Here is a 12149-nt window from a genome sequence, read left to right as displayed (position 1 = left end):
GCAGTAGTGATGGGGTGTCTGGGTGTGCTGCCAGTGTGTGAGTGTGCTTTGGGTGGATGGGAGAGGGCTAGGGAATAGACCCTACTGTGAACTCAGATTGGGGAATCATCCAACTTTGGAGAAAGAAGAGGGCAAAACTGAGAAAACACACTGAGCAGAGTTGGAGACAACTGATGCCCTGGGACCAAGTCTCCCACAGAGCAAGTCAGGCACACCCCATACTATACCTGGAACAGATGTCCACTCTACTCACAAAGCCAAAGGAAGGAGGAGTCAGGGGTGGAGGAGCAGAGGGCAGTCAACAACCTCTCTATCCTTGACCTTCAACCTCTGCTTTCAACTCACTAGGTGCTGGAGAATCCCTAGGGATGCCTTCAACAACAATCATCAGTCATTCCACAAAAACCAAATGCCTCTCATGTGCCCCGTCCTAGGCATGAGGAAGAAATGGTGGACAAGAGAAATATGACCCCTGCCCTTATGGATGCTTATGGTCCTGCTTGGCAGACATGGTAAGGAGACACCACAAAATGAGATAAATGTTACAAGGGAAGTATAGGCTCTCCGCATGCACCAGTGAGGGACAGACCCTGTCTAGGAGTTAGGGAAGGCTTCTGGGAGGAACTGTTACCTGAAGGATGTGCAAAACCTGGTGAGGCAGGGCTGGCAGTGGGGGAGAGGTGAAGAGACAAACAGCACGGACAAAGGCTTGGAGACAAAATACACGCACACACGTGCACACACACATGCAATGCATTCAAGGAACTGCTAGAAAGCAGTAAGACTAGAGCAGAGATTGCAAGAGAGAGAGTGATGAGAAAGGAGACTGGAGAGAGAGGCAGAGGCCAAACCATGGAGAGAATTTATATCAGTAAGACTATGTCACAAATAACAGTAAATTAAAATTGGTTAAACACCAACAAATTTATTGGCTCATGCAACTGAAAAGTCCAGATGTAGGTAGGCCCTAGGGTTGGCTTAATCCAGCAGCTCAATAATACCACCACCGATTGGGGATGTCCGTTAGGCAGGTGGTTATGGACCTGACATAGAGGAGAGAGTCCCACTGGAGATACTGGGCTGTCATCAGCTTATAGAAGCCATGCTAGTGGATTAAACTGCCTACAAAGAGGATGAAGAGGGATGGGGCAGAGGCATGAGGGTCTCCAACACAAACCCATCCTTTCTCATCCTGTGCATCCACTTCAGTTCCAAAATTGCTCATGCAGAGGGGGGCTAAATGTGGCCCCACAAAGACGTGTCCATGTCCTAACCCCTAGAACCTGTGAATGTGAACTTATTTGGAAAAAGCGTCTCTGCGGATGTAATTAAGCTAAGGATTTTGGGATAAGATCATCCTCGATTATGCAGGTGAGCCCCACATCCAGTGACAAGTGTTCCTATAAGAGATACCCAGTGAAGAGACACAGGGACAAGAGGAGAAGGCCACGTGAAGTTGGAGTTATGCAGGCCCAAGTCAAGGAGTGCCTGGAGCCGCCGGAAGCCAGAAGAGGCCCTAGGCCCTCAGAAGGAGCAGGGTCCTGCCAACACCTTGGTTTCAGATTTCTAGCCTCCAAAACTGTGGGATTAAAAACGTCTGTTGTTTTAAGCCACCAGTTTGTGGTAACTTGTCACAGCAGCCCTAGGAAACTGACACAGATGGCGAGGTGGGCCAGAGCTACAGGTCAGCCTCACAGCCCCAGAAGGGCTTTGATCCATCTTTGCTTCGGATCCATGGCTGGGGAGTTAGGGTCTTTTTGTCCTCCTACCCCACCAACAAACAGCTCCCTCCTCTGCAACCCTAGGATAAGCAGAGACACGGCCCTCAGTGTCTGAAGAAACAGACCCCCTAAGGACAAAAGACTTGGCCTTAAGCAACACAGAGAGGTGGTGTGCCAGGTGGGAGGGAGCCCCAGTCAGTCAGTTCTGAGTATGTTCTGTCCCAACCTGGGAGGACTCGGGAAACAAGACTCAGGGAGCTCAAACCTGTTTTAGGGTTTGGCAGACTCCCAGCTGCGAAGGCAGGATCCAGGATCAGAGTCCACATTCCCCAGCCAGACCAGAGACACAGTCACACACAAAGAGAGCTCAAGAAAGAGGCAGGTCTACGAGAATGGCATTTGGAAAATTAGAATCTATAGCAGAGAGAGACCTGCAGCTAGATGCAGAGGAGGACCGGAAGACTGAGAGGAGGCAGCAGAGATGGCAGCGGATGGTGGACATACAGAGCGCCACGGAGAAGCACACAGGGAGACCTTGACAGAGACCTAAAAAGGAAAGAGGTGGAAACATTCAGAACATTTGGAAAGAGGGAAAATGAAATAAAGCTGGGACTGCTGTTGGAGAAAGATCTCCAGACATCCAGACTCGACTCCAGTTAGCATGGTGCTTCTGTCCTCTGTGCTTCCCGTGACTTCTCCCACCACAACCAGATCAGTCGTTACCACATTCCGTCTTGTCCAGGTCCATCCAATTCTGACATTACTATGTACCTTCCACGTGTCAGGGTCCAAGCACAGTGCTGACAACTCAGCTGACCAAGACAATGAGCTGACTGTCCAGAATGCACACTGGATCAGATTGCCATGGATGGCTCTTAATTTGGCTCCAGAAATGGCAACCTAGATTTTTAGGCTGACTACCTCCTAAGATGGCCACTTGCAGGACAGCTGTGGTTCAGCTGCACAGGTTTTGGTATTCAGTATGACAGTCCCTCTGACAAGGCAGATAATTTGAGGTGCCGTAAAAATGTGATGTCATGCTCCTGGAACAAGTGTGGTTTGACACGCATAGATCATTGACAATGAGCTCCCTGAGGGCAGGGAAGGCATCTTAGTTAATTCAGTTTTTCTCAAGCCCTGGCAAGTTGATCTGCAGAGAGAAAAATGCTCAATAATGGCTGTTGAATAAAAAACTGACTCGATCAATCAAATACTGGACTCTGCCCTTATGGATCTCAAGGCTAATAGAGCAGATAAAATGTCATAAATCAGCTTCCTGTGAATTAGATGGTGGACAGTGTTATTAGCAAGGGCAGGCAAAGAACTGTGGTGGTTCAGAGGCACCCAAAATCTCCTCCTGTGGTGTAGAGTTGGTCAAGAAAGATTTCTTGGAGGAGGTGGCTTTTGAGCTGAGTCTTGAATGACAGATGGGATTTACACAGAGGAGATAGTAAAACTACTTAACGTGGTAGTGGGCGCACAAGTACTGATCCATCAGCGTGGAAGCTGGCATTCAAGTGCAGTCCTTGAGGAGATTAGGAGAGTCTCCAGGGAGGAGTCCGGTAGCAGAAGCACCCTGAAGCTAGGGGCTAGTTACCAACAGGATTAGAAATATTTCAATATATCTAATTAGGCTCTATAACCATACAGGTGCATACCTACTGAGTGTCAGCCCCAGGCATGAACCTCCTGAGATGGCCTCGCTCTCTCCTGCTTTGTCAAAGCCATAGAGGCCTTACTAGAATGAGAGCTACAGAACAGTAGAGGCTGTTCTCTAGTTCAACCCCGCATCCCTGGGGCCTAGGAAAGTTCCTGGAGGATTGGAGCAGGCTCCATAAACGTTTGTCAAATGAATAGGCCACTGGGAACCCCAAGCCCATTCTTGGGAGCCTCTCCCTCTTCGTTTCCTTGCACCTGCTCTCTGCCTCCAATCCATGTTCCACACCAGCCCTCAACATGACCTAATATGAGAACTGGATTCTGTCATTCTCCTGCTCAAAATATTTGGTGCCTCCCCTTTGCCCAGAATACCATTCTCCTCATTGTTTTTGCCAATTGAACTGCTCCTTTTTCAAGGCCCTGATCAAATCTGCCTATTTCTGTATTACCTTCTGAGGCAGAATTAATCACTCTCCTCTAAATATTATGATAGTGTTTGCCATCACTCACTAGACAGTGAGCTCCTCTGGACAGGGACTGTGTCTTATTCATTTCTTATTCATTTCTGTAGTCCATAGCCCTGTGCCTGACATATGGTAGGTGTTAAATAAACACTTGTTAATTGTAGGAGTGAATGGCATTCCAGGCAGTGAGACCTAGAGGAACAAAGGTGGTCAAAAGTTTGGGGAAAAAATGAATAGTTTAATTTAGCTGAAGTTTGAGGGAGAATAAAAGGAGATAAGATGGAAAGGTCTCTTAGGTAAGATTTTGAAGGGACTTGGAGGTCATCTAGAGGGAGCAGATGAGCAGATGGAAGATACTTTGGTAGGCAGTGGGAAGTCAGTGAAGGTTTTTGAGTAGAGGTGTAATATGATGAAAAATAAATTTAGTTTAAACCCATCAGAGCCCCTGTCATACATATACTCAGTTTTCCACTCCTGCTCAAATTCGCCTCCCACCTACTCATCCATCCTCCCCTACCCAGGCGCCCCCAGTTTGCCCTACCCCTTTATTGCTCCCTGGCTGGGCTAGGCATGTAGACATGGGATGCTTCCCCTCTCAGCCAGAGGATGTGGGGGCCCCAGCTCCCTGTCTTTCCCTTTCCCTGCCTGGGGCTGGGAAGCAGGCCAGGGTTAGCTGGAGCTGGCTGGCGAGCAGCCTGGTGGCGCCAGGGAGAGCCTGTATAGTGCCAGGTGGTGCCTTGGGTTCCAGGCTGAGCCCATGACCCCGATAACCTTCTGCCTCTGCACATACCTGCACCTCACTCCACCCCCATCCAGGCTTTGGTATCAGGGAGGGGGATAGGGCCAGACAGACCTGTGGAACTTTGGCTCCATCTCTACAAAAGGGCATTCTGTGAGTCAGCCTGCTCCCCTCCAGGCTTGCTCCTCCCCCACCCAGCTCCTGTTGCCGATGCACGTACAGCCCGTACACACCGTGTCCGGGACACCCTATAGTCAGCCGCATGGCTCCCCTGTGCCCCAGCCCCTGGCTCCCTCTGTTGATCCCAGCCCCTAGCCAGGACCCTGCTGTGCAACTGCTGCTGTTACTGCTGCTCCTGGTGCCTGCCCATCCCCAGAGCCTGCCTCGGATGCAGGGGACTCCCCCAATGGGAGGAGATTCATCTGGGGAAGATGACCCACTGGGTGAGGATGACCTGCCCAGTGAAGAGGACTCATCTAGAGAAGAGGACCCACCTGGAATGAAGACTGAACCAGGAGAAGAGGACTCTCTGAAGTTAGAGGATCTACCTACTGTTGAGGCTCCCAGGGACACTCGAAGCCCCCAGAATAATGCCCACAGGGACAACAAAGGTAAGTGGTTGTCAGCCCTACAAATGTAGACTCTGGGAGGTTTGTGCCTTTCCTCACTAACTCCAGCCCAGGCCGGGGTTCTTCAGGGAAGGAGGGGAGCCTGAACTCTGACAGCAGCCTTTCCCAATCCCAGGGACTCCTGTGCCACTGGAGCCATCTCCCCTTTCAGAGCTAGAAAGGGACAGATGGGGAGACAAAAAAGGGGCCTAGATGGAGAAAGGTGAGCATGAAGAGATGGGAAAGAAGAAAGGGGAAGGTTAGAGAGGAGCAAGCAATGAGGAAAGTGGAGAGAGAGAACATAGGTGGCGAGAGGGAAGAGGAGAGGGAAGACGAGGGGACCAGAGGAAGAGCAGGAGGGACATGTAGAGATCGCCCCATCTTCAGTCCACAGAGGAAGAAACTGACACCTAGAAGAAGGAAACAGCAGGTAGGGGAACCTGGTATCATGACTCCCAAGCCAGGAACTTTGGGAAGGGGGTTGGAGACCAGAAGGGGAAGAGGGATGAGTGGGGAGGAGTGATGAGTAAGGGAGAAAGGAAAGATGGGGTACCGATTTGGGCCTGGGGACTGAGGCTCCACCCACTTGGCAGACCCTAAGACAATGGCTGCAAACTGGTATCTCCGGGGCCAGTAGGGCCTTCATGTGGCCCACCAGGCTGTCGTGGTATGTTTGGTTGCAATCTATTGTGCTTTCCACCTGGCCCGCTTCAGGCATTTCTGTTACCTGCTATGCCCTGTGAGGCATCTGAGTTTGTGAACCCCTGCTAGTGAGAGGGATCCACCTCGTTCTAGCCACTGGGGAAGGACTGGGCTCGAAGATCAGTCTCTTCATCTCTTTAAGCAGGTGATGACCACAGACATTGGCGCTATGGAGGTGAGACACCAACCCGCTACACAGACCCAATCTGGGCACCCAGCTCTGCCGATCTGACTCCCCAGCCATGCCCCAGCTCTGGTCCTGGGCCCGCCCCCCCCACTGCACCCACGTCGGCCAGGCCCCAACACCGCCTGCTGCCTGTCTCTGTCCACATCCCCGATTTCTATTTCCCGCCCCGATGCCTCCTGACTCCGCCCCTCATTTTTTCTATCCCGCTTCCCTAAAAGTTCCCGATCTTGTCACCAGACTTCCTGCCCACACTTCCCCACCGCAGGCGACCCGCCCTGGCCGCAGGTATCGCCAGCCTGCGCAGGCCGCTTCCAGTCCCCAGTGGATATCCGCCCCGAGCTAGCCGTTTTCTGCCCCGCCCTGCGCTCGGTACAACTCCTGGGCTTTGAGCTCCCGCCGTTCCCCGAACTGCGCCTGCGCAACAACGGCCACACGGGTGAGGGGTCTGGGGGCGGAGCCTCAGGGGGGCGGAGACTGTCTGGGCGGAAGGGGCCCGGGGAATCCGGTCGGTCCCCGGGTGCTCGGCAGTGGGGCTGGCCCCATGGGCGGGCCCGGCCCAGCTCACCTGCCTTTCCTGCCACAGTGCAGCTGACCCTGCCTCCCGGGCTGGAGATGGTCCTGGGCCCCGGGCGGGAGTACCGGGCTCTGCAGCTGCATCTGCACTGGGGAGCTGCGGGCCGCCCGGGCTCGGAGCACACGGTTGGCGGCCACCGTTTCCCGGCCGAGGTGAGCGCGCAGCTGTCTGCGGAGGGGCGAAGGGGGCGCGCCCCCGGGATGGTGCCCACTCCTGCACTCGTGTCCTCTCCAGATCCACGTGGTTCACATCAGCACTGCATTTGCCAAAGTGGATGAGGCCATGGGACGCCCGGGGGGCCTGGCCGTGTTGGCCGCCTTTCTGCAGGTACCAGCCCTGGACACTCCCACTCCCTGCTTCCCCGCCCCGGGCTCCGTGTATCTTCCTCCCAGAGACCCCATCCCAGCACATTCACCCTGGCATCTGGCTGTCATCCCCATTAACTCTTTAGTTCATTCGTTCAGTACGCACTGTGAGGGGCCAGCCTGGTGGCGCAGCGGTTAAGTTCACGCGTTCTGCTTCTGTGGCCGTGGGTTCACCGGTTCGGATAACGCACAGCTTGGCAAGCCATGCTGTGGCAGCGTCCCACATATAAAGTAGAGGAAGATGGGCTCGGATGTTAGCTCAGAGCTAACCTTCCTCCAAAAAAAACCCCATTGTGAGCCAAGCACTGGGCTGGAAACCGTGGGCCCATGGGTCCCTGTCTCTCAGGAAAACATACAGCCAGTGAGAGAGGCTGACAGGATACACCTATAGGAAGGTAGTCAGAGTAAAAGAGGTATTCAGGGAAGGCTTCAGAGAGGAGGTGAAACCCAAAGCCTTCATTCATGGGAAAGGCTCAGAACATGGCCCATTCAGGAAATGCCAGAATGGCAGATGCACTAGACTGGACATCAGGTAATTTCTCTAATACTCCTATGACCGATAACCCATAATTTCCCCCTTTGTGAAATGCAATAAAGTCTAGAGAAATATTTAGTGACCTCTTTGGCTACATACATAATGATTAGAGGAGGCTGATAAAATGGAGGCGCTGAGACACCTGCTAGGCTCACTCACTGCCTCATGGCACAAAGTTCAGAGACGCACCTGGGAAATAGTGTGTCCTAGCTCCAGGGGTCAACACGTGAATTATGAGGTGAATGCAGAGGTAACACGAATACAAAGGTTGTAATGGTTTTCTTTGGGGATACCATGGACTGTCGGGGGACAGCGATGAGTGAGACTGAAGAGTAAGAAGGGCCCAGGTCCCTGAGGGCCTTGTATCCTAATGAGGTGACCCACCTTCCTTCTTCTCCAATTTGCCCTTGAAAACTAGTCTGCCAAGCTTGTTAGGTTATTTTGCAAAATAAGAGTAAATGGACTTTGAGTGATAATACATAAGATTTTATGTTCTTCTCACATGCTCAGAGTTGAGGAATGGGGCGGGGCTGAGGAATGGGAACCCCCCTCACCTCAGGCCCCAGCCCAGCCCTAGCCATGGCCTTAGATACACGTATTAACCTGTCTTGCACTGTCATCTCCTAGGAAGGCCCAGAAGAAAACAGCGCCTATGAGCAGTTGTTGTCACACTTGGAAGAAATCACTGAGGAAGGTCAGTTTGTTGGTCTGGACACTAGCCTTGATACCCTTGTTCATAAAGAATCGCCCTTGGGGCACCGGCCCGGTGGCTGAGCAGTTAAGTTCACGCGCTCTGCTTTGGCCGCCCGGCGTTTCCCCAGTTCGGATCCTGGGCAAGGACCAGGCACAGCTCATCAGGCCATGCCGAGGTGGCGTCCCACATGGCACAACCAGAGACACTCACAACTAGAATATACAACTATGTACGGGGTTGGTGGGGGGGCCTTTGGGGAGAAGAAGAAGGAAAGAAAAAAAAAAGAAGATTGGCAACAGATGTTAGCTCAGGTGCCAATCTTTAAAAAAAAAAAAGGAATGGCTCTTGGGTGAGCCTCAAGTCTGAGGACACAGGTGGGCTGCCTCCTGGAGAGGGGCTGGTGAGTGAGCTGGCCGACTGTGATCTTGACAGTAACTATGAAGCTGAACAGAGGCAGACGGACAAAGGCACACTGCTGCCACAGGCTTTATGGTCAAAAACCAAAAACCAAACCAAACCAAAATAAGACAGAAAGCAAATAAGACCAAGAAAATAGTGTTCGGAACTTCAGGGGTTGACTCTGGAGAGTTAAAATTTTTCTTCTTAAATGTCAAATATTTTAAATTTATAAATACTTTTGTTGGAAATCTTTTCCTTCTCAGTCACTCTAGGACATTTTGTCTCACTTACCTTACTGGACCTTAAGTTTTGCCACACTAGAGGGAACTGTGCTTTTTGAGTTTTTGTGTCTATTTTTTATAGTTGCAAATATATATAGTTATTTACAAGTTATTCAGCTCATTTCCCCTTTTTTTTTTTTGGCCAAAGTAGATTCACCTTGAGCTAACATCCGTTGCCAATCTTCCTCTTTTTGCTTGAGGAAGATTTGCCCTGAGCTAACAATTTGTGCCAATCTTCCTCTACTTCTTATGTGGGTTGCTGCCACAGCATGGCCACTGATGAGTGGTGTAGGTTTGCGCATGAGAACCTAACCTGGGCTGCCAAAATGGAACGTGCCAAACTTAACCACTAGGCTGTGGGGCCAGCCCCTCATTTTCCCTTTTGATTCACTCTGGGCTTAAATCTGTGGTCTAGCATATTATCATAGTATGAAAGTAAGAGTAAAGATTCAGAGGGAGGCCGTAAGGAGACACTCTCTCACTCTGTGAGGCCCCCGAGCCCTTTACTTTCTTTTTTTTTTTTTTTGAGAAAGATTAGCCCTGAGCTAACTTCTGCCAGTCCTCCTCGTTTTGCTGAGGAAGCCTGGCCCTGAGCTAACATCCGTGCCCATCTTCCTCTACTTTATGTGTGGGACACCTACCACAGCATGGCGTGCCAAGCGGTGCCATGTCCGCAACCAGGATCCGAACCAGCGAACCCCGGGCCGCTAAGAAGCGGAACGTGAGAACTTAACTGCTGCGCCATCGTGCTGGTCCCTTTTACTTTCTTCTGAGTTATGTCTTTGCTGAGTTATGGGAAGGGACACACTTGGTGAAGAAGCAGTCTCAGGGAGTTGAGTCAGCTTGGCTTCTGGGAGATGAAACTGTATCCCTGCTCATCCCCGAAGCTTTGGGGGCGAGGAGGGCCCAGGTGGGACTCCAGCACGGATCCTCTCCATAGACTCAGAGACTTGGATCCCAGGACTGGATGTGTCTGCACTGCTGCCCTCTGACCTCAGCCGCTACTTCCGATATGAGGGGTCCCTGACCACACCCCCCTGTGCCCAGGGGGTCATCTGGACTGTGTTCAACCAGACAGTGAGGCTGAGTGCTAAGCAGGTGAGGCGGGGGTGTGGTGGTGACATAGGGGGTGTGGGGAAAGGGGTCTGGGATGACATGAAGATGTGTAACGAGATGAAGAGGCCGTGTGGGAGATGAGGGGGACTTGGAGGGTGGAGCCCGGAGGTGCTGGCTATGAGTAGGCCTGTGGCCCTTTTGTTTCCTTGTCATGAGCCCACCCCACTGTCTACTGACCTCCTTAGCTCCACACCCTCTCTGGCTCCCTGTGGGGACCTGACAACTCTCGGCTACAGCTGAACTTCAGGGCCACGCAGCCTTTGAATGGGCGAGTGATGGAGGCCTCCTTCCCTGCTGGAGTGGACAGCAGCCCTAGGACCACGGAGCCAGGTGCAGCTTGGTCTGGTGCCCCATAGTGCCATGTCCCCAAGCCACTCAGCCGCATCCTCATCCTCATCCGGGCCTGTGTCTGTCACTGGTGTCACAGGCCCTGACTCTAATGTCTCCTCTTTCTTTTCAGTCTACCTGAACTCCTGCCTCGCTACTGGTGAGTCTGTGCCTCTCCTCTGGCTCCTGATGCTGGAGAGGACGCCCGTTGGCACTATTCAGCCCCAGGGGCTAGTCACGGCCACCGCTGCCTCTCTCCTTTTCTGCAGAACAGACCTCCAACCCCAGTAGGATAGAGTGTCAGATCAAGGTGGCGGTTCCACCATTGTCCCCAGGGCAAGAATTAGTCAGAATGAAGGTCCAGAAATCTCCTAGCACCCTCCTTCACAAACAATCTCTTTAGTTTTCAGGGAGGGAAAACGTGCTTACCTTACCCCTTCTTGTGTGTCCACCCCCATCCCTTTGCTAGTCTCTTCTGGATTCTGAGACACTGGGGGCAGCTGGAGAACTTGGGGCAGGGGTGGGGGGGACACACGGAAGCAGTCTCTGAGGGAACCTGTGGACTCCTCTCCACTCCCTGAGGCAGCCTCTTGTCTCCCCCAGGGGACGTCCTGGCCCTGGTTTTTGGCCTCCTCTTTGCAGCCACCAGCATTGCCTTCCTTGTGCACATGAGAAGGCAGCAGAGGTATGACGCTGGCCCTGCCTCAGGCACAGCCCCCACCTCCCCAAGTGGAGTCCAGAACAGCTTCATGCAAATTGCGAGCAAGTGAGCTCGTCCTAGGCCAGTTTTCTGATTTAGGCTTCCTGTTGTGTAGACTCAGAAGTGGGACCAAAGGGAGTGTTAGCTACCACCCAGCAGAGGTCACCGAGACTGTCGCCTAGAGGCCTGCAACTTGGAGACTGTGCAGAGTCAGCAGCCAGGAGTGAGGGGCAGCTGGAGGCTTTGTTGTGTCCTGCCCATCACACCACTTCCTTTTTAACCTCCAAGGGTTTTTTTTAAATAAATGTTTCTCATGAAAGATGTGGAAGGCACCTTTGTTCCCCAAATCAGAAGGATGATGTATTCACTTCCAATTGCTGCTGTAACAAATTACCACACACTTAATGGTAACACACATTTAGTCTCTTAGAGTTCGCAAGGTCAGAAGTCCAAAGTGACTCTTACAGGCTAAAGTCAAGCTGTTGGCAGGAGTGGTTCTTTCTGGACGCTCCGAGCGGCTGTTTCCTTGCCTTTTTCAGCCTCTAGAAGCAAAGCATTCCTTGGCTTGTGGCCCCTTCCTCACATTGCTCCAAACTCTTGCTTCCATTGTCACATCTCACCTTCTTGCCTCCCTCTTCTAAAGACCCTTGTGGTCACATTGGGCCCACCCAGATAAACTAGGATAATCACCCTTTCTCAAAATCCTTACCCATTCCCATGTAACATTTCATAGGATTAAGGTGTGGACATCTTGGGCGGGGGTCACTATTCTGCCTACACAGGTATTAGCAGGAAGAGGGCAGAAATGACCGATATTGTTGGAATGGCCTCGAGAGTGTGTGTGTGTGTGTGTGTGTGTCGGGGGTAGGGCAGTGGGTAGGGGCGGAAGCCTTGAGGCTTACCATCACATCAAGGCTTTGGGCTCTCACCCTGCTCAAGTACAACCTGTGTAGCTTTGCAATATTGTCTTCAGATTGTGTTGTGTGGCCCAGCCGCCTGCCGGAATGGGGCAATGCTGTGACAGCAGCTCCTCTGCCCTGCAGGGAGTAGGGGCCAGGATGTTCCCCCGGCCCTGTTG

General features: G+C 52.2%; 1 protein-coding gene across 3 annotated transcripts; it reads left to right on the top strand.

Annotated features, from left to right (window-relative positions):
* Positions 1-4773: 4773 nt before the first annotated feature.
* Positions 4774-11394, top strand: CA9 (carbonic anhydrase 9). Of its 3 annotated transcripts, none has more exons than XM_014866057.3 (11): positions 4779-5194; positions 6039-6068; positions 6346-6516; positions 6664-6806; positions 6889-6981; positions 8182-8248; positions 9869-10026; positions 10230-10374; positions 10505-10531; positions 10975-11056; positions 11187-11394. In XM_014866057.3, exons 1-11 carry the CDS (start codon positions 4846-4848, stop codon positions 11251-11253), a joined length of 1332 nt encoding a protein of 443 aa, XP_014721543.2. In that variant the 5' UTR covers positions 4779-4845; the 3' UTR covers positions 11254-11394. The 3 variants fall into 3 exon arrangements, with proteins under 3 accessions (XP_070375312.1, XP_014721543.2, XP_014721542.2); XM_014866056.3 differs by having other exon boundaries at positions 6036-6068; XM_070519211.1 differs by lacking the exon at positions 6889-6981 and having other exon boundaries at positions 4774-5194; positions 6036-6068.
* Positions 11395-12149: the final 755 nt, after the last annotated feature.

This window comes from Equus asinus, chromosome 10 (assembly GCF_041296235.1).
Source record: "Equus asinus isolate D_3611 breed Donkey chromosome 10, EquAss-T2T_v2, whole genome shotgun sequence".
Classification (NCBI taxonomy): domain Eukaryota; kingdom Metazoa; phylum Chordata; class Mammalia; order Perissodactyla; family Equidae; genus Equus; species Equus asinus.
The sequence above is the reverse complement of the archived record's forward strand: the minus strand, read 5'-3'. Positions and strand labels throughout refer to the sequence as shown.